We start from the raw sequence: 17,433 nt of genomic DNA on the forward strand, positions 1-17,433 counted from the left end.
TTAAATGTTAAAAAAATATATAATTTTATGAATATTTTAATAAACTTATAATTTTTAAAAATATAACAAAATTATAATTTCTAAATTTACAAAAACTAAAGTCTTTATAATTCTAAATATCTAATAAACATAATCATTAATCAAATTTTTTAAAATAAAATAATGAAACTAACATTGTCCAAAACATATAATTAAATATTGTCCAAATTTTTAATAAATCCAACATAGTTGAAATTATAATTTAAAGTAAAACGAACAAATATTTTAAATACAAGCATAAAAATAACGTTCCAAATTTAAAAAACCAAAACCCGTGAATTAGGCGGTGCGAATTAGACGAGCTTTTTTATTACAGTGATTTCAAATTTATAGCCTGTATTTTTTGGTGTGTTATGTGAACTGTCCGGCGAGTTTTCTGTTTACCACCCCTAGTTGAAATATAAAATAAATATTGAAAAATGGGTTCAAATATATGGTAGATGATTTTAGTGTAGAGAAATATTTTTGTTTTTTATATATTATAATAGATAAATGATAGACAGATAGATAGAGTCATAGTGCATGCGTAGAAAATGTGAGAATCTAAACAACTTAGTATGTTGGTCAATTGTTGAGAAAATGTTGGTTTTCTGGAATTTCATAATCATATATATGTTGCCAATGCAAAGTGGTAAGTGTACCTCTTATATCTGGTTTATATTTTACAGAAACGAAAGTGAGGCTATTAAGAACATAATTGAACAAGTCACTCGGATGCTAGACATGAAGGACCTGTTTGTTGCTAACCATCCAGTAGGAGTAGAACTTCGGGTTGAAGAGGTGATTAAAATGTTGAGGAATCAAAACACAAAAGATCCTCTATTATTAGGGATATGGGGCATGGGAGGGATCGGTAAAACAACTATTGCCAAAGCAGTTTATAACAAAATTTGTCGTGAATTCGAGGGTCGATGCTTCCTCTTAAATATCAGGGAAGTTTGGGATCAAGATAATGGCGGAGTTCATTTACAGGAACAACTTCTCTCCAGTATATACCAAACAATGAAACTAAAGATACAAAACGTGGAATCTGGAAAAGTGATATTAGAGGAAAGACTTGGCCAAAAGAAGATACTTGTTGTACTTGATGACGTGGACAAATTGGAGCAACTAAATGCTTTGGCTGCAAATCGTAAATGGTTCTGCCCAGGGAGTGTAATAATCATCACAACAAGGGATCAACGTCTTCTTAATTGGCTTCGAGTTGACAAGGTATATAGGCTGGAAAAGTTGAGTGACAGAGAATCTGTCGAACTTTTTAGTTGGCATGCATTTAAGGAACCATTTCCTATTGAAGAATTTGTCGGGTTTACAAGTAAAGTGGTCTCCTACTGTGGGAGATTACCGTTAGCACTTGAGGTTCTTGGATCACATTTGTTTAAAAGGGGAATACAAGAGTGGATAAGTGTTTTGGAGAAACTCAAAAACATTCCCAATGAGCAAATACAAAAGAAGCTGAAAATAAGCTTTGATGGTTTAAACGATGACGAAGATCGGGAAATATTCCTTGATATAGCTTTTTTCTTTATCGGAATGGACAAAGACGAAGTAATTGATATATTGAATGGCTGTGGATATTCTACTGAAATTGGGATCAGTGTTCTCAGGGAACGATCTCTTGTAACAATTGACTCTAAGAACAAACTTAGAATGCATTATTTGTTGCGAGATATGGGAAGAGAAATCATTCGTGAGAATCTACCTTTACCCGAAGAACGCAGTAGATTATGGAATCCAGAAGAAGTTCTTGATGTCTTATCAAAAGACATGGTATGAATCTCATGGATTTTTATTTGATTTTTGAGTTATATATTGTTTCTTGGATCCTAATAAGAAATTGGGTTTCAAATATCATTTAAACTCACTAGAGGCTACAAATAATTATCTAACCATGGCATTTTGTTTTTCTGTTTATTTTATTTTAAAGGGAACAAAAGCTATTCAGGGACTTGCTTTGAAGTTGTCAAGGATGAAACCAATTCATTTGAAGACCAATGCTTTTAGGAAGATGAAGAGACTAAGATTGCTTCAACTTGGTGGTGTACAACTCGATGGAGACTTTAAATACCTCTCAACCGATCTTCGATGGTTGTCCTGGCATGGATGTTCTTCAGAATATACAACTATAGGTTTTGATCAGGGAAATTTAGTTGCCATTGACTTCAAATATAGCAATCTCCAGCTAGTATGGAAGAAGAGGCAGGTACGATTATTTATGATGTAACAATAAACAACTATGCTAGGTGTATTTTAAAAGGAAAAGTATATGTAAACAATGAAAATACTAAACAATGTGAACAATGGATATAGGTAGACAATGAAAATATTAAACAATGTGAACAATGGATATATCGGATGTTTATTTTACTAGGTGTGCGGATGGTTATTCTAATATTAAGATTTAGGTGGGTAATTTGGAGGTGTAGTGTGTTTTGATTTGATTGGTGGTTGTTCATGTTATTCAAAAAAGTTATTAGTTACCTAAGATAATCCTTTAATATTATATCATAAAATGGTTAAAATTTTTTAAATTGTAAATTTCATCAATATAGTATAGAGCAGGTAGCTTCTTCATTTATTTATTTTTTTTTATTGAATTTTTTGCAGATGCTAATGAAGTTGGAAATTCTCAATCTTAGTCATTCTCAATATTTGACAGAAACTCCTGACTTTTCAAACATTCCTAATCTTAAAAAGTTAATACTCAAATATTGTTCAAGGCTATCTTTGGTTTCCCATACCATTGGAGATCTTAAAAAAATTCTTCTAGTCAATCTGAAAGGTTGCACAAGCCTTCGTATACTTCCAAGAAGCATCTACAAGTTGAAATTTCTGAAAACTCTCATTCTTTCTGGATGTTCAGAAATTAACAAGTTGGAAGAGGATTTAGAACAGATGGAATCTTTGACAACTTTGATGGCCAATAAAACTGCTATAACACAAGTGCCAAATGCATTGATAAGATTGAAAAGCATTGTATATGTTTCTTTGTGTGGCTTTGAAGGTGTTAGAAACAAGAGACTGAGAGAGTGATCTGAAAAGTATATTATTGAGTTGTGACCAAAGGTACAATATACAAGGGGTATTTATAGGTGCTAAATGAATCAAAGTAATAAAGACATAGAATCCTACAATAAATGTACAGATATACTATATAAATATAGACGATACTAATTGATCTAAATTGATTCTAATGATTCTCTAACATCCCCCCTCAAACTCAAGTGGGAGCTAAGGATACCAACTTGAGTTTGGATAACAAAGTCCGGAAACGAGTCGGGTGATGAGCTTTCGTGAAGATATCAGCAGTCTGATCTAGTGTTCCAACAGCAATGAGACGAACAGCATCAATAAGGATACGTTGCCGAATGAAGTGACAATCAATCTCAATGTGTGATCTTCGAGAAGCCAACGAACCGAGATAACCTCAGCAGTGGTGTTAGCGAGGGCACGGTACTCAGCTTCTGTGCTTGAGCGAGCAGTGAATGTTTGCTTCTTAGCACGCCAAGAGATGAGAGCGTCGCCAAGAAACAAACAGTAACCAGTAGTAGAACGACGATCAGTGGGATCACCAGCCCAATCAGCATCGGAGTAAGCCTGAAGAGACAAAGAGGAATGGGCAGGAAAATAAAGGCCATGAAATAGAGTGCCTTTGATGTAGCGAAGAATGCGTAGAACTGCCGCATAGTGAGTAGTACGAGGAGCGCTAAGGAGGTGTGGGCAAGACGCTGATGCCATAAGTGGAGGGTAGAGGGAGAAGAAGCAGCACAGAGATTTGGTACAGAAGGAATATGAAGATTCTCCAGTTCAAACAACCTTCCGACCTTACGTCCAGTCCCGATGATTTGTCCCGTCCGAGGATCCTGTACACGACAACCAGAAACAGAAAAAGTGACTTCAAAACCCAGATCAACAAGTTGACCAACTGAAATAAGATTGAAGTTTAATTTGGGAACATAATAAGTATCAGGAAGATTAAGAGTTGATTGGGATATAGAACCCTTGTGTGTTGCGTGCAAGAGGGAGCCATTTGCAGTATTGACAGTAGGTCCATTTGTAGTGGTAGACATGGACGAGACAATATTACGCAACGGAGACATGTGATTAAAGCAACCCGAGTCAAAGTACCATTTAGAATTACCTGGAGAGGTGGAAAAAGCAGCAGGGGTATTACCAGAAACAGAGAAAAGACGCTGAAGAAGAGATGCAATATCAGAAAGAGAGACAGGAGACGAGTTGAGTGGACTAGGACGTGGTGGGCGAGTAGGACAGGCAGTAATTAAATGTCCCGAGAGCTTGCAGTAACGGCAGAACAGCTGTGAATAATGGTAGCTAAGATGACCTTTCTGGTGGCATGTGCGACATTCAACAGAAGGACAGTCGGGGAAGAGGTGCCCAGAACGGTTACAGTTTCGACAGAATTTACCCTTTCTATCGGTGGCAGCAAAAACATCTGGCTTTTCCATGATAGCAGTTACAAAGATCAAAGAGAGGAGAGAAAACGGCAATTTCGGAGCAGAAAATGAGAAATCGGAGTGCAGAATCGGAAAGAGCTCACCAAAAAACCTTAGGGAGGGTCCCACTGTCTGCCACGTCAGCCGCCACGTCAGATTCCACGTCAGCAGCCACGTCAACAAGCAATGACACGTGGCAGACGGGGATTGGAGACGCAGGACACGTCAACAGCTGACAGGGCGCGAGGTGGCGCGCGGGTGGGAAGGTCGGGTCGGGTCGGTCTCGCGGGTCGGGCGCGGTTCGTCTCTCTTCTGGCTGCCACGTGGGCTTTGATGAGCCGTTGATCTGGAGCGCTGATCCAACGGTGACGGATGCTTCTGGAAGAGAACGCCTGCAACCGGACAGCCAACTTCAGGCGGCGCGTGGCGGCGCGTCCGGAGGAGTTTGGCGGTGATTCCGGTGGCGTTGAAAACTTTGCAACGAGTGGAAGGCGACGGTAGCGGCGGTGACGAACCGAAACGGCAGGAAGAGGTTGAAAACTGAGCACAAAGTACTGCTCGGAGACAACTAGACGGCGAACTTCAGACGGAGCGTGGCGGCGCGTGCGGTGGTTTCCGGTGACGAGGCTGGACTCGTTGAACTCGTAACGACGAGACGAAGGCGGTGGTAAGGGCGGTGACGAACCAAAGCGTCTGAAAAGGGAGCAAAAGAGAGACCAAAGAACACTGACGAAAGAGGAAAAGCAAAGGACTATAAACTAATATTCATGGAAAAAAAATGACCTAAGCTCTGGATACCATGTTAGAAACAAGAGACTGAGAGAGTGATCTGAAAAGTGTATTATTGAGTTGTGACCAAAGGTACAATATACAAGGGGTATTTATAGGTGCTAAATGAATCAAAGTAATAAAGACATAGAATCCTACAATAAATGTATAGATATACTATATAAATATAGACGATACTAATTGATCTAAATTGTCCCGTGATGTGTTTCCTTCAATCATTTGGTCATGGACCTCCCCAACAAATAACCTCTCACCCCAAATGCAAACATATGCAAATGTTTCATGTCTTGTTTCTTTAACTGTGCCAAATAATAGCTTCCATGGTACATCATCCATTATCGGAGAGCTCCCAAATATTCAGGGTATCAGGTTAGAAAGCGGTTCACAAATACAAACAACCGGAGATTTTACCTTGGATGCCATCAATATAAAAAATTGTAAGGAACTGGAAGCACCACCAGCCATATCACATGTTTTAAAAATGGATACCTCAGCCTTAGTTGATTGTCGCAGTCAAGGTGACATGTCTATATCAAAAGCTACCATCAGTTTCATTTTAATTCAAATGGTAACGAACTGTCCGGTCACAAAAATACTCAGAGAAAGCATTTCACAGGTTTGTTATATCTGTCTTCATACTATCAAATTTTATTTTCTTCTAATTTATTTCGTTTACTATATATATAGATAGATTCTTTCTATTTTTTAAAAATAATTTTAGCAAAAGTAGTATTACAAGATATTTATAAGGCATTTCTCAACTCTTAAACTAACTCTTGGAATTAGGTTAGTAAAACTGGAATTAATCTAGAGAGTATTTAGAAAGAGAGAAAACAAGAGCAAACAAAAGACCTTAGGCACAAATATTATTTGCAGAAAACTAACCAATGAATTGTTTATATGATCAACTGCAAAGAGAAATTAACACTTAGATTTGCAAATCATTAAAATATACTCTGTCATATCTTATACACTTATTACTTGAACAAGTGAAATTTGTATTCTTAACCAAGCATATGTTATTTTGAATCATTAATCATTCAGAAACTGGCTGCCAGTACCAGTGATGTGGGAGAATGTTTGCTCCCTGGTGACAACAATACTGATTGGTTAAGTTTCAATGGTGAAGGTTCTTCTGTGATTTTCGAAGTCCCTAAAGTGAAAGGGCATAATTTGAAGGCAGTGACATTGTGCATTGTTTATTCCTCCCCAGATATCATGACATATGAAGGCCTAATTCTTAAAAATCTGTTGATCATTAATCACACAAAGACCACTCCTTATCTATATGAGGGAGATACCTTGCTTTCACTTAGAGATGAAGATTGGCAGAATGTCATATCAAATCTTGAAGCTGGTGACAAAGTTCAGGAGGTTGTTGTTTTGGGGGATGGAATCGTTGCGAAGAACACTGCAGTTTACCTCATTCATGATGAGTCGATCGACCAAAACATTGATGAATGCCAAGAAGATGTCATTGTGAATAGCATGGTTGTTGGTAAGAAAGAAGATGCTTCTAATGTTGATGATATGAGAGATAAGAATTTCAGTGTCCCTGCTGTTGATGCTACACCTGCAATCAGTAATAAGATTCCTGTTTCCGGCACAGATAAAAAAGTAAGTGTGATGGATGTAAGTTTGTTACGTTCTATATTTTGACATAAACATAATTGTTGTCATTTTGGTTCTTGTAGTTCAAGTTGTTGGACAAATTGAATTGCTTCAACTGCAACAGAGCAAAATTGTAACAACTTAAGATCTAATTTTCAAGGTATGATATGATGGCCTTCCTATGCTGCTTTACTTCCCAGTTAGGCAAAATTGTAATCTAGTCTGGGTTTTCCTCGGGCTCCTTGCCTCAGCCCTGCTGCGCGTACAGCGCGGTTCTTGTGTCATGGATTTTTGCTATGAATCTCACAAGAAGTAAATAAACAAGCTGTAGTTTAAAATGAGAACGATAATGATGATTTCAGGTGTCTTATCTGCACAAGAAACTATATCTCCACCTTCTCTATCCAGATGGAGCTCGTTACTTGTATCTTGGCCTTCATGAATCTAATTCAGAAAAGACTTAATGTGGGTTTGTGCTTATTTAACTATTTGATTGCTGCATTTTATTTTCTAAACCATGAACTTTTTTTTTTCTGCACTTGTATTTAGGTTGACATTGGCATCATGAAAAAGGCTGGTGAATGGATGTAATAAGCATTGAAAGGATGTACGGCATTTTTGGAATGCAAAGAGTAAAGGGGCAGCTGAACAGAGTATGATGTTGGTGAGCACGACGACAAATGTGGTGTTAATTCTTCATACATTATATATAGAGAGCGTCGAACATAATCTAAACGTAGAATAGTAAAACGCTATAAATATCAGAGATCAGCAGAGTCTCCTTTATACTCCTTATTATGTAGAACTTAATCTTCAGAGTGGAAAAGTTTAGACTATTAATCAGAGATGGCTTGAGCAACATTTTTTTATTCTCCCATTAAAGCGTACTACTTAATAGCATCCTAAAAGTTAAGTGCACCTCTTGTTGCAACTTATCTGGAACCAATACTTACATCCCTGTCATCAATTTCACATTATATAAACAGCTTGTGTAAAGTTGGGTATTAGAAAAACTGATAGACTTAAATTTAAGTTGGTATCACAAGTGATAAACTAAAACCATATAATGAGTTAGATTTAATAGAAAGCAATAAGCAGAAAATTTAACTAAAACCTTTACGAGCATCGTGCATTGAAATGTTGTTTTGGGAAAAGTATGTGCAGAAATTTTTTTTAAAAAATGATCCCGAGGTTAGAAGGAAAACATATAATTTTAGATCTAGGCCACAAATTAAATTTTATCTTTCTTAGCCTACACTTACAACTTCAACTTAAATTGACAAGTGACAATACTCCTTGATAATCATACTCTCTGGAATTTTCGTTTTCCAAGTGACTTCAAATTTTTCTGAAAATAAGATATGAGCATTAGTTTTACACAGAATCAGCAGAGAAAATGAACAAAATAAGTACAAAAACATAGAGAAAGTAAAAGCGGAGAGAACTAATGTGTAATTGAATATGAAGTTTCAACAATTACATACTTCTTTATAGTATAGGCGAGTGTGAGCATATTATATAAGGTGGCAAAATGAATAAATGTACTTTTACATTTTTAATGACAGCAGAAAAGACTTTCTACAAGTTGATCATTTCAGCAGCAGTTAATTTGAAGTTCAAAATAATATCAGCACTCCCAAGATAAACTTAAAGGTAGTAACATAAAATATAGGAGTCAAATAAAAATGCAAATATCAACCAAGTCCTTAAAGTGCAATTTTGCTTTAAAAACTCTATCAAATTTAGCCTGCAACATAACATGGACGAAATAAATTTTATACTTTAAAATAATGTTCGTAGATACTTAGACAATTAGCACTTACATTGTTATCGCCACCATGAACAGTGAAATTTGCATATGCTACCATATCGTCAGCACAAACAATACCTTCAGCTTGTTGATCTGCATATACGAGATAAACTGCTATCTTCTTCACTGTGAATCCTAACCCCGCAACAACAACAATCTGCACTTTGTCACCGGCTTCAAGGATTGATGTTACCTTCTGCCACTCCTCATCTTTAAGTGAAGCCAGTGTATCTCCATCATAGACATAAGGGGTGGTTTTTGTGTGATTTATGATAAACAGATTTTTGACAATATGGGCTTCTGACGGTACATTTTTTGGGGAAGAAGAATAGACTATACACAACAACACTGTCTTTAACCTACGCCCATTCACTTGAGGGACATGGAAAGTTACAGAAGAATCTTCGCTACTGTATGCTAACCAATCAGGATTCTTGTTGCCAGGAAGCAAACAATCTCCAGGTACTCTGGGACTAAATTTCTGCACAATCAAAAAAACATACTTTAGAATTGGAATGTAAATATAAGGTGTAAATCTCATACAGTTAAAGTTTGAATCAAGTGAATAGGTTGACAATAGAGACAAACCTGAAAAATATTCTCTCTAAGTACCTCTGTGACAGCACAACTCATTCCCATTTGGATTAAAATTAAATTCAAGGAAATTTCAGCTTCAATAATGTCATGTTTGCTGCAACAACCAGCTAATGATGAGGTACTCCTTTTTGAGACATTTGATGCACTTGATGTTACTATCATTTCATTGCAGTTTGTGACTTTAAAAGTATCATCAGAAGCTACATCTGCTATTTGAAGTTGTGAGCCACACTCCAGCCCAACATTCTGAACCTGTGGAAGCCCTCTGATGATGGATGATAGGCCTTGAGAATTTCTATTTGGAACTATTAAGGAAACAATATTTGACTTGGGGTGAGAAATTATTTGTTGGAGAGGTCCATGACCAAATGATTGAAGGAAACACATTGCGCGATAATCCTTCAAAGTCGCACAAAGAAATAAACACAATGCTCTTTAATCTTAGTAGTGCATGAGGCACTTGTGTTATGGCAGTTTTATCTGCCATCAAAGTTGCCAATGATTCCATCTGTTCTATGTCTTCCTCTAGCTTATCAATCAATGAACATCCTGAGAGAATGAGAGTTTTGAGAGATCTCAACTTGTAGATGCTTCTTGGAAGTACACGAAGCCTTGAACACCCTTTCAAATTGATTAGAAGAACTTGCTTGAGATGTTCAATGGTATGAGAAACCGACGTCAACTATGGGCAACTCTTAGTAGTGCATGAGGCACTTGTGTTATGGCAGTTTTATCTGCCATCAAAGTTGCCAATGATTCCATCTGTTCTATGTCTTCCTCTAGCTTATCAATCAATGAACATCCTGAGAGAATGAGAGTTTTGAGAGATCTCAACTTGTAGATGCTTCTTGGAAGTACACGAAGCCTTGAACACCCTTTCAAATTGATTAGAAGAACTTGCTTGAGATGTTCAATGGTATGAGAAACCGACGTCAACTTTGGGCAATATTTGAGTATTAACTTTTCAAGATTGGGCATATTTGAAAAGTCAGGAGTTTGTGTCAAGTGTTGAGAATGACCAAGATTGAGAATTTTTAGATTCTTCATCATCTGCAAGAATTTTAAGGAGATGAATTCAAGAACTAAAAAAAAACTAGATTTGAATATATGAAAATTCACTTGAATTGTTTTTAGAAATTTGTTAATAGGTATATACTTTTTTTTATAAGAATTTCATTAATATGAGAAAACAGAAATACAGAAAAGGTGGGGGAATAGAGTTCCCATATAAAAAAACAAAACACAACACAAACACCTATAAAAATGCAAAGCTCTCCAATCTTTCAACATGTCTAAAAAGATCACGAGCTTTGTTTTTCTCACTTTTTCTTGAAGTTTTCTTTGTTTGAAGTTTGCTATGTTCAACCACAAAAGTAAATAAAACTCAGAATTTATACCTGACCCTTCTTCCATACTAGGTCGAGTTTGCTATATTTGAAGTCAATAGCAACTAAATTTCCTTGATCAAAGTTTGCAGTTGTATATTCTGAAGGACATTCATGCCAGCACAACCATCGAAGATCTGTTGAAAGATATTTAAAGTCTCCAACAAGTTGCACATTCGCAAACTGAAGCAATCTGAGTCTCTTCATCTCCTTAAATGCTTCTGTCTTTAAGTGGGTTGGATTCAGTGACTTTGGCAGGTTCAAAGCAAGTCCCTCAATAGCTTTTGTTCCCTATAAATTATAGGAACCAAAAAGTAAAATTGGATTAAGGGTAGCTAAAAGAGCACTAAAAAATTGAAAAAAAAAGTCAAATAACTAAAACTCCAATCAGGTAGAATCATAAAAATTCAAGAGAATAGAATATAATTGAAGTTCCACTCCCTTGTTTGAAAATATAATTAAAAATGATGAAACAAAAGTTTTCACAATATATCATTGTTGTTGTATGAATTTGAAAACATACTTGAAATTCTTACCATGTCTTTTGATAATACATTAAGCACTTCATCTGGATTCCACAACCTACTACGTTCCTCAGGTTTCATTGGCAAACTCTCGCGAATAATTTCTTTTCCCATGTCTCGCAGCAAACCATGCATGCCAAGTTTTCCCTTAGTGTCCACAGTAATAAGGCATCGTTCCATAAGAACATTCATTCCAATTTCAGCTGAAAAAACAAAACACAACACAAACACCTATAAAAATGCAAAGCTCTCCAATCTTTCAACATGTCTAAAAAGATCATGAGCTTTGTTTTTCTCACTTGTTCTTGAAGTTTTCTTTGTTTGAAGTTTGCTATGTTCAACCACAAAAGTAAATAAAACTCAGAATTTATACCTGACCCTTCTTCCATACTAGGTTGAGTTTGCTATATTTGAAGTCAATGGCAACTAAATTTCCCAGATAAAAGTTTGCAGTTGTATATTCTGGAGGATTAGCAAGTGAAGCAAACTCTTCTTTTGGACATGGTTCTTTGAATGCATGCCAGCTAAAAAGTTCAATGGATTCTTTGTCATTTAACTCTTTCATACTATATAACTTGTCAATTCTAAGACAACTTAGAAGATGCTCGTCTCTTGTTGTGATGATTATTATGCTACCGGGACAGAACCATTTACGGCTTGCAGCTAAAGAATTTAGCTGCTCCAATTTGTCCACATCATCAAGTACAAGAAGAATCTTTTTCTGGCCAAGTCTTTTTTCCAATATTGACTTTCCAGATTCAATGTTTTCTACCTTTATTTTCGTTGTCTTGAAGATAGAAGAAAGAAGTTGCTGTTGTAAATAAAGAATTCCATTATCTTGATCCCAAACTTCTCTTATATTTAGGAGGAAGCACCGACCTTCAAACTCGCGGAAAAGTTTATTATAAATCGCTTTGCTAATGGTTGTTTTACCACTCCCTCCCATGCCCCATATACCAAGTAGTAGAGGATTTTCTTGCTGCTGGTCTTTTAACAGTTCAATCACCTCTTCAACACGAGATTCAACTCCTACCGGATGATTAGCAACAAACAGTTCCTTCATGTCCAGCATATGAGTAATATGTTCAACAATGTTCTTAATATCCTCACTTTCATTCCTGCACCATAGGTACTAGAGATTATACAGACAGTAGGAGAAGATTTACAACTTTCTCAAGTTGTTTTAGTTTCATTGTAAGTATAATGTTGCTTAAAGTAAATAACATGCTAGTTAGACAAAATTAAGTTGAATTATATCAGTAAGAATTTCATAGGCATTTATATAGAAGTTAAAGAAAAAGAATTTTGATATGCAATTCCAAAATTTAGAATTTATACAAACTTGCTAAAAAAAACTTTACATATTTAAACATCTTTTGAATAGAGATTTCTCCAAAATGTGAAGTATATTAATTAATTTACCTGGATTTTCGGATGACAAACCCTGCAATGCACCCGACTTCACGGAGTGCTTTCCTCCAACTCTGCTCCTTGCCTTTTATTTTATCCGGATATCTTTTCATAAGGTTATCAAAAGCTTGTCCAAACTTACCAGTTTGATTTCGCACTTCCGAGGGATCTATATGGTAGAATACTGGCAGCACCTTTTGAGTTTTGTTTTTACAACAGAGCATGATGTGTTCCAACTCTTGCAAGCACCATCTTGAAAATGCATAATTTGGTGACAAAATAATGATAGAAGCTTTAGACTCTTCAATTGATTTCAGAAGCGAGATTGAGAGAGTTTCCCCTCTTGCTAGCCCGTTTTCATCCTTGAAAACATAGATACCAGCATTTTCAAGAGATGCATAAAGATGTGAGATGAACTTTGAGCGAGTTTCTTTGCCTCGAAAGCTCAAGAATACATCATATGGCCTTTGCTGCATAAGTTTTTAAATGTGAAAATAAAACACACTGAACTAACTTTCGGACAAGTATTTGAATCTATGCAGCATACACTATAAACTGAATTAAAAGTTTTTTATAACATAGTAGGATACATTCACCTTAATTAAAAGTTTTTTAACAATTTATTTTTATTATTAATGAATTTATATTGGTAAAACGGGCTGATTTTCAGTACGCACATTACATAATTATTTAAAATAGGGTGGAGAGTAGGGAAATTTCAGGATTAAGGGAGTTGCAATTTTTTTTCTTTCTTTGTTATGTTCCAAAACCTGCCATACATCTTGAAAGGGGAATCTTTTGAAGCTGTCCAATACATTCTCCCACTCTTGTATACTTTTTTCAGATACAGCAGAGCCAACACACACAAGAGCCAGTGGCAGTCCATCAGAATATTCAATTGCATAATTAATAAGACCAGAATAACTTCTTTCAGGAGTGGCTTTGTTGAATGCGCTCCAACTAAAAAGCTCAACACATTCGTTGTAGTCCATTTCTTTCACTCTATATATATGATTAACTCCAATCTCATGAAGTCGATCATGTTTAGTTCTTGTCGTGATGATTATTATACTCCCAGGACCAAAGCATTCACGAGTTACTGGCAAAACCTCCAGTTCTCTTTCACTTCTTACATTGTCAAGTATAAGAAGTACCTTTATGTGAGGAAGTCCCCACCATTTATCTCTTGTTGAGTCAGCGTTATGCGTTTTTGTTGTAACTCGTTCTTGGAAAAATAATAGAAGCTCCTCTTCTAAACTAGACGTTCTTGCTGAATTTTTCATTATTCTATCCTTGATGTTTGGGACAAATTTCTTCACCTCAAAGTTGTGGCTAATTTGGTTGTAGAGGGCTTTAGCGATAGTTGTTTTACCTATTCCCGCCATTCCCCATATCGCCATTATCAGAACACCATCTTCATTCTGATTGTTTAAGAGTTGAATCAAATCTTGCACACGAGAGTCTACTCCCACCGGATGCTTTGCAATGAATAATTTCGCTGAATCTATCAAGGATGTAACATGTCCAACTATATCGTTCATAACTTTTATTTTATTCCTGAAAAAAAATATAAATATAAAGCATAATCATTAACCAATAATACAAATGATTGAGGATAGAAAAATATTAGAAGGCCATTAGAATTTATTGTTTTGGCCATCAGCTAGTTATCAATATTTAAAATTATAACATAAAGTATTTTGTTGGATTACTAAATTAAAGAAACTAGAATAAAGAAATTGATAAGTCTTTAAAGATTTGAAAATACATTTAAGTCTCTTACCTTTTTAAAATCTAGACATATTGATCCCTCATGTTTATATGGGTACGTCATATCCAACGAAAAATCAAACCTAACTTTTGTTGTATGATCTGATTGATATAGATAACAAATTAGACCAAATAATCGACGTGTCCAGATTTTAAAAAGATCAAAGGACTTAAATGTATTTTTAAATCCTCATACTTAAATATTCGCAGATCAAAAAATTAGAAATCAATTCATTTTCTCTAAATTTTAATTTTTTATACAATTAGAGTTTAGATTTTAGAATTTAGTTTAGAATTAGTCAAATGTTGACAAAAAAAGTAATAAATTTTGTTAGTCGCTCGTTTTACTCGTTCTCTACTTCTCTCTATCTTTGTTTTCTCTCCCAACTCTCTTCAAACCCTCTCACTCTCTGGTACCTTTACAAACACATTTAATCAGAGGAACATGATAAGAATTGAATGACAAAATCACGTTCCACTCTAGTCTCCAACAAGCCAATGATACTCAAAAGGTCATGGCTCATTAAGAATAAAGATCAAAGCATTAAAAAACATGGGAGAATTTAATTACCCTATATCCGGAAGAAACCTGGGTGAAATGGAAGCAACTTGTCGAAGCGCGGTCGCAAAACTCAACATCATGTTTTCATCCGTTCCTTGCAGAGTATCAGACAAAATCTGCCCAAAATAACCGCTCAGATTGCATACTTGGGAGGGATCTAAGCAATAGAACACGGGCACAACCTTCTGATCTTTGCTGCTCCGATGACACTCCATTATTTTCACCAGCTCTTGCAAACACAGGGCTGATTTAGCATAATCTATTGTGAAAACTATGATAGAAACTCTGCATCGTTCGATTGCGCCAGATAATAAAAGTTCATTAGTCTTGACCACGGCTTGGTCTGCTAAAACATGCAGTCCAACATATCTGAGTGCAGCATAGAGATCTGAAAAAAAAGGATCAAGGAAGTTCAATCCAGAACTAATGTACGCATCATATTCTTGGTTTTGGTAAGACATAGCAGCGATTGGTTAAAGGTGATGCACTGACTCAAGTCATATACAAGCTGAGGCTTAGGATGCTTATGCAGGATGCTGGAAGATCTTTTGTCAGTCGTAGGAAGTTAGAGAAGAAGTAAACCGGGACTTGATACCTTCTTTGTGAAGCAAATCAAGTCAATGATAGTAGTCGGTGGTCACTACTCACTATGACACGGTTGGGACTTGGGAATGCGATGCTGTAAATAACAACACTTTAATATTATAGGAAACGTTTCACATGTGTCAATTACTTTATTGGCATACCGTATCACATGTACGGTTCGATTGTTTGTATTATTTTGTTGTCTCGTGGTGTGTGTTTGGAAATACCAGAAATATCCCTGTTTTGCAAGTTAAAATTGGTAAATTACTTAAAGGGTTAGACTACAGCAACATATATGTGGTTATTAGAGGATGACTCCGTCAACACCTTGTTTTAGCTAAGTGTAGCCAATAAAGGTGAAAGTGGCCTGAGCTAATGGGTTGGGGTGGATGAGCCATTTGTTCTTAGATTTTTACCAAATTCTGTAGAAAATAAAAGTGAATAATGGACAAACTTTAAATATTTTCCACCACTATGTACTCGTGTTAAGAGAACAGACAACATAAAGTTAAAAATGACTTGAGATAAAATATGGCATAACTGTAATCTATTATATATATGTGTATTTTTAAGATTGATAATAATGATTGATGAATTAATATTAAAATTATACATGCTATTATTTTTAATAAAATTCCCAAGTGATTATATATACAATAATGGAGTTGTACTGAGTTAATTTATTTCAAATCATATTTATAAAATAGAAAAGGTTTTAAATACTAATGTATTTTTAAAAAAGTTATAATATGTACAGGAAAGCAAACTCAATTCATCAGTAACCTATGTTTAATCCTTCATAAATATTTTTCGAAAATCTATTATAATTACTAATGTATCAATAGATATTAAGGTATCTATTGATATACATTTTTATCTTTTAAATTTATATAAAAATAATAAAAATTGAATTAGTTGAGATAGTAAATATTTTATAATTTAACAAAAATCTTGGAAATAATATTTTTTATAAATTATATATAACGAAAGATATTTTAAAAAAAAATTGGATATCAAACTTTTTTGTATTTCTATTATATATGGTATGGATAAATATAGAAGTATAGATATAGATATAGATAACAGTGATCTTAATTGAAATATTTCCTAGACAACTTACTAGAATAAATCAGTTAAAGAAGCTATCCAATTTACACAAGGCACCTACTCAAATGAAGATGTTAAAAACATTTTTTTATGAAGAGTCTTATATTAAAAGTGTACTTTGTTTGTTTAGCCACACTTTAAAAAAATAATACTTTTATACCATATCAAATTAAACTCTATAATTTATCATTTAATAACAAAAAAAATATATCTTCATATAAAGATAATTATAAAATTTTTATAGTAATATCCACCTTTATACAAATCTGAGCAATTAACACTATCCAGTATCCACTCCTATCTAGCTGAAACACGAGTTGTTCATAAGCTACGCTGACAACCATACTATCAAAGGGCAGAGACAACATTTCAAATCTCTCCTTTTTGGGTTAAGGAAACAGCAGGTGTAGTTCTCACCATATTCTGTATTTTTGCATCCTTATACGAAAAATTTTTATCTACATCACAGTGTTACATATATTAAATTCATGGCCAATTCTATGGTGCCTATATATTTTTGTCTAAATTTTGTCTAACTTATTTTTTATAGTAAATTTTAATTTTTTAAAAATTATTTATTTTTATATCTTTTAAATTAAATAATAACTTTTAATCATTTTTAGTAAATAGACACCACTTTTTAGGCATCATAGCATTCACCTTAATTCATTATCTGAACCATAAATAATTATGATATACCAGTGGTACATGTGAAAACCTTCTAATATTATACGTAGGCATTGGAAAATGCTACTTGTTTAGGGATGGTAATATGTACCTTATCCGCGGG

The 17,433-nt window shown here is 34.9% G+C and overlaps 3 protein-coding genes across 3 annotated transcripts in view; 1 reads left to right on the plus strand and 2 right to left on the minus strand.

Moving 5' to 3' along the window:
* LOC107625700 (disease resistance protein TAO1) overlaps positions 1–9,187 on the plus strand; it is a 14,150-nt gene extending 4,963 nt beyond the window's left edge. The window contains exons 4-9 of the mRNA XM_021116163.1: positions 708–1,809; positions 1,967–2,242; positions 2,647–3,044; positions 5,472–5,898; positions 6,327–6,899; positions 6,977–9,187. Of these exons, the coding sequence (XP_020971822.1) occupies positions 708–1,809; positions 1,967–2,242; positions 2,647–3,044; positions 5,472–5,898; positions 6,327–6,899; positions 6,977–7,030 (2,830 nt within the window). The 3' untranslated portion in view covers positions 7,031–9,187. The remainder of the gene's footprint in view (positions 1–707; positions 1,810–1,966; positions 2,243–2,646; positions 3,045–5,471; positions 5,899–6,326; positions 6,900–6,976) is intronic.
* Positions 8,051–11,419, minus strand: LOC107627621 (putative disease resistance protein At4g11170). Its single transcript, XM_021116995.1, has 6 exons — positions 11,222–11,419; positions 10,698–10,976; positions 10,029–10,350; positions 9,598–9,774; positions 9,292–9,506; positions 8,051–9,184 (listed from the first exon to the last, which is right to left on the minus strand). The coding sequence occupies exons 1-6, from the start codon at positions 11,399–11,401 to the stop codon at positions 8,669–8,671; spliced, it is 1,689 nt and encodes a 562-aa protein (XP_020972654.1). The 5' UTR covers positions 11,402–11,419; the 3' UTR covers positions 8,051–8,668.
* LOC107627622 (TMV resistance protein N-like) lies at positions 11,577–15,941 on the minus strand. The gene is made up of 4 exons (XM_016330448.2): positions 14,961–15,941; positions 13,357–14,176; positions 12,632–13,089; positions 11,577–12,327 (listed from the first exon to the last, which is right to left on the minus strand). Exons 1-4 carry the CDS (start codon positions 15,410–15,412, stop codon positions 11,577–11,579), a joined length of 2,481 nt encoding a protein of 826 aa, XP_016185934.2. The 5' UTR covers positions 15,413–15,941.

Source organism: Arachis ipaensis, chromosome B02 (assembly GCF_000816755.2).
Source record: "Arachis ipaensis cultivar K30076 chromosome B02, Araip1.1, whole genome shotgun sequence".
NCBI classification, from domain to species: domain Eukaryota; kingdom Viridiplantae; phylum Streptophyta; class Magnoliopsida; order Fabales; family Fabaceae; genus Arachis; species Arachis ipaensis.

What these genes read in the sequence shown, in the direction of transcription:
- LOC107627622 (XM_016330448.2), bottom strand. Translation starts at nt 15,412, where the DNA reads ATGTCTTACCAAAACCAAGAATATGATGCGTACATTAGTTCTGGATTG. An exon ending in ACAAAGAAAGAAAAAAAATT is followed by an intron (nt 13,090 to 13,356) that starts GCAACTCCCTTA and finishes AAACTTATGCAG; the next exon opens with CAAAGGCCATATGATGTATT. An exon ending in TTTGTCATCCGAAAATCCAG is followed by an intron (nt 12,328 to 12,631) that starts GTAAATTAATTA and finishes CCTATGGTGCAG; the next exon opens with GAATGAAAGTGAGGATATTA.
- LOC107627621 (XM_021116995.1), bottom strand. Translation starts at nt 11,401, where the DNA reads ATGAATGTTCTTATGGAACGATGCCTTATTACTGTGGACACTAAGGGA. An exon ending in TAGTATGGAAGAAGGGTCAG is followed by an intron (nt 10,351 to 10,697) that starts GTATAAATTCTG and finishes AAATTCTTGCAG; the next exon opens with ATGATGAAGAATCTAAAAAT. An exon ending in TTAGAGAGAATATTTTTCAG is followed by an intron (nt 9,185 to 9,291) that starts GTTTGTCTCTAT and finishes TTGATTGTGCAG; the next exon opens with AAATTTAGTCCCAGAGTACC.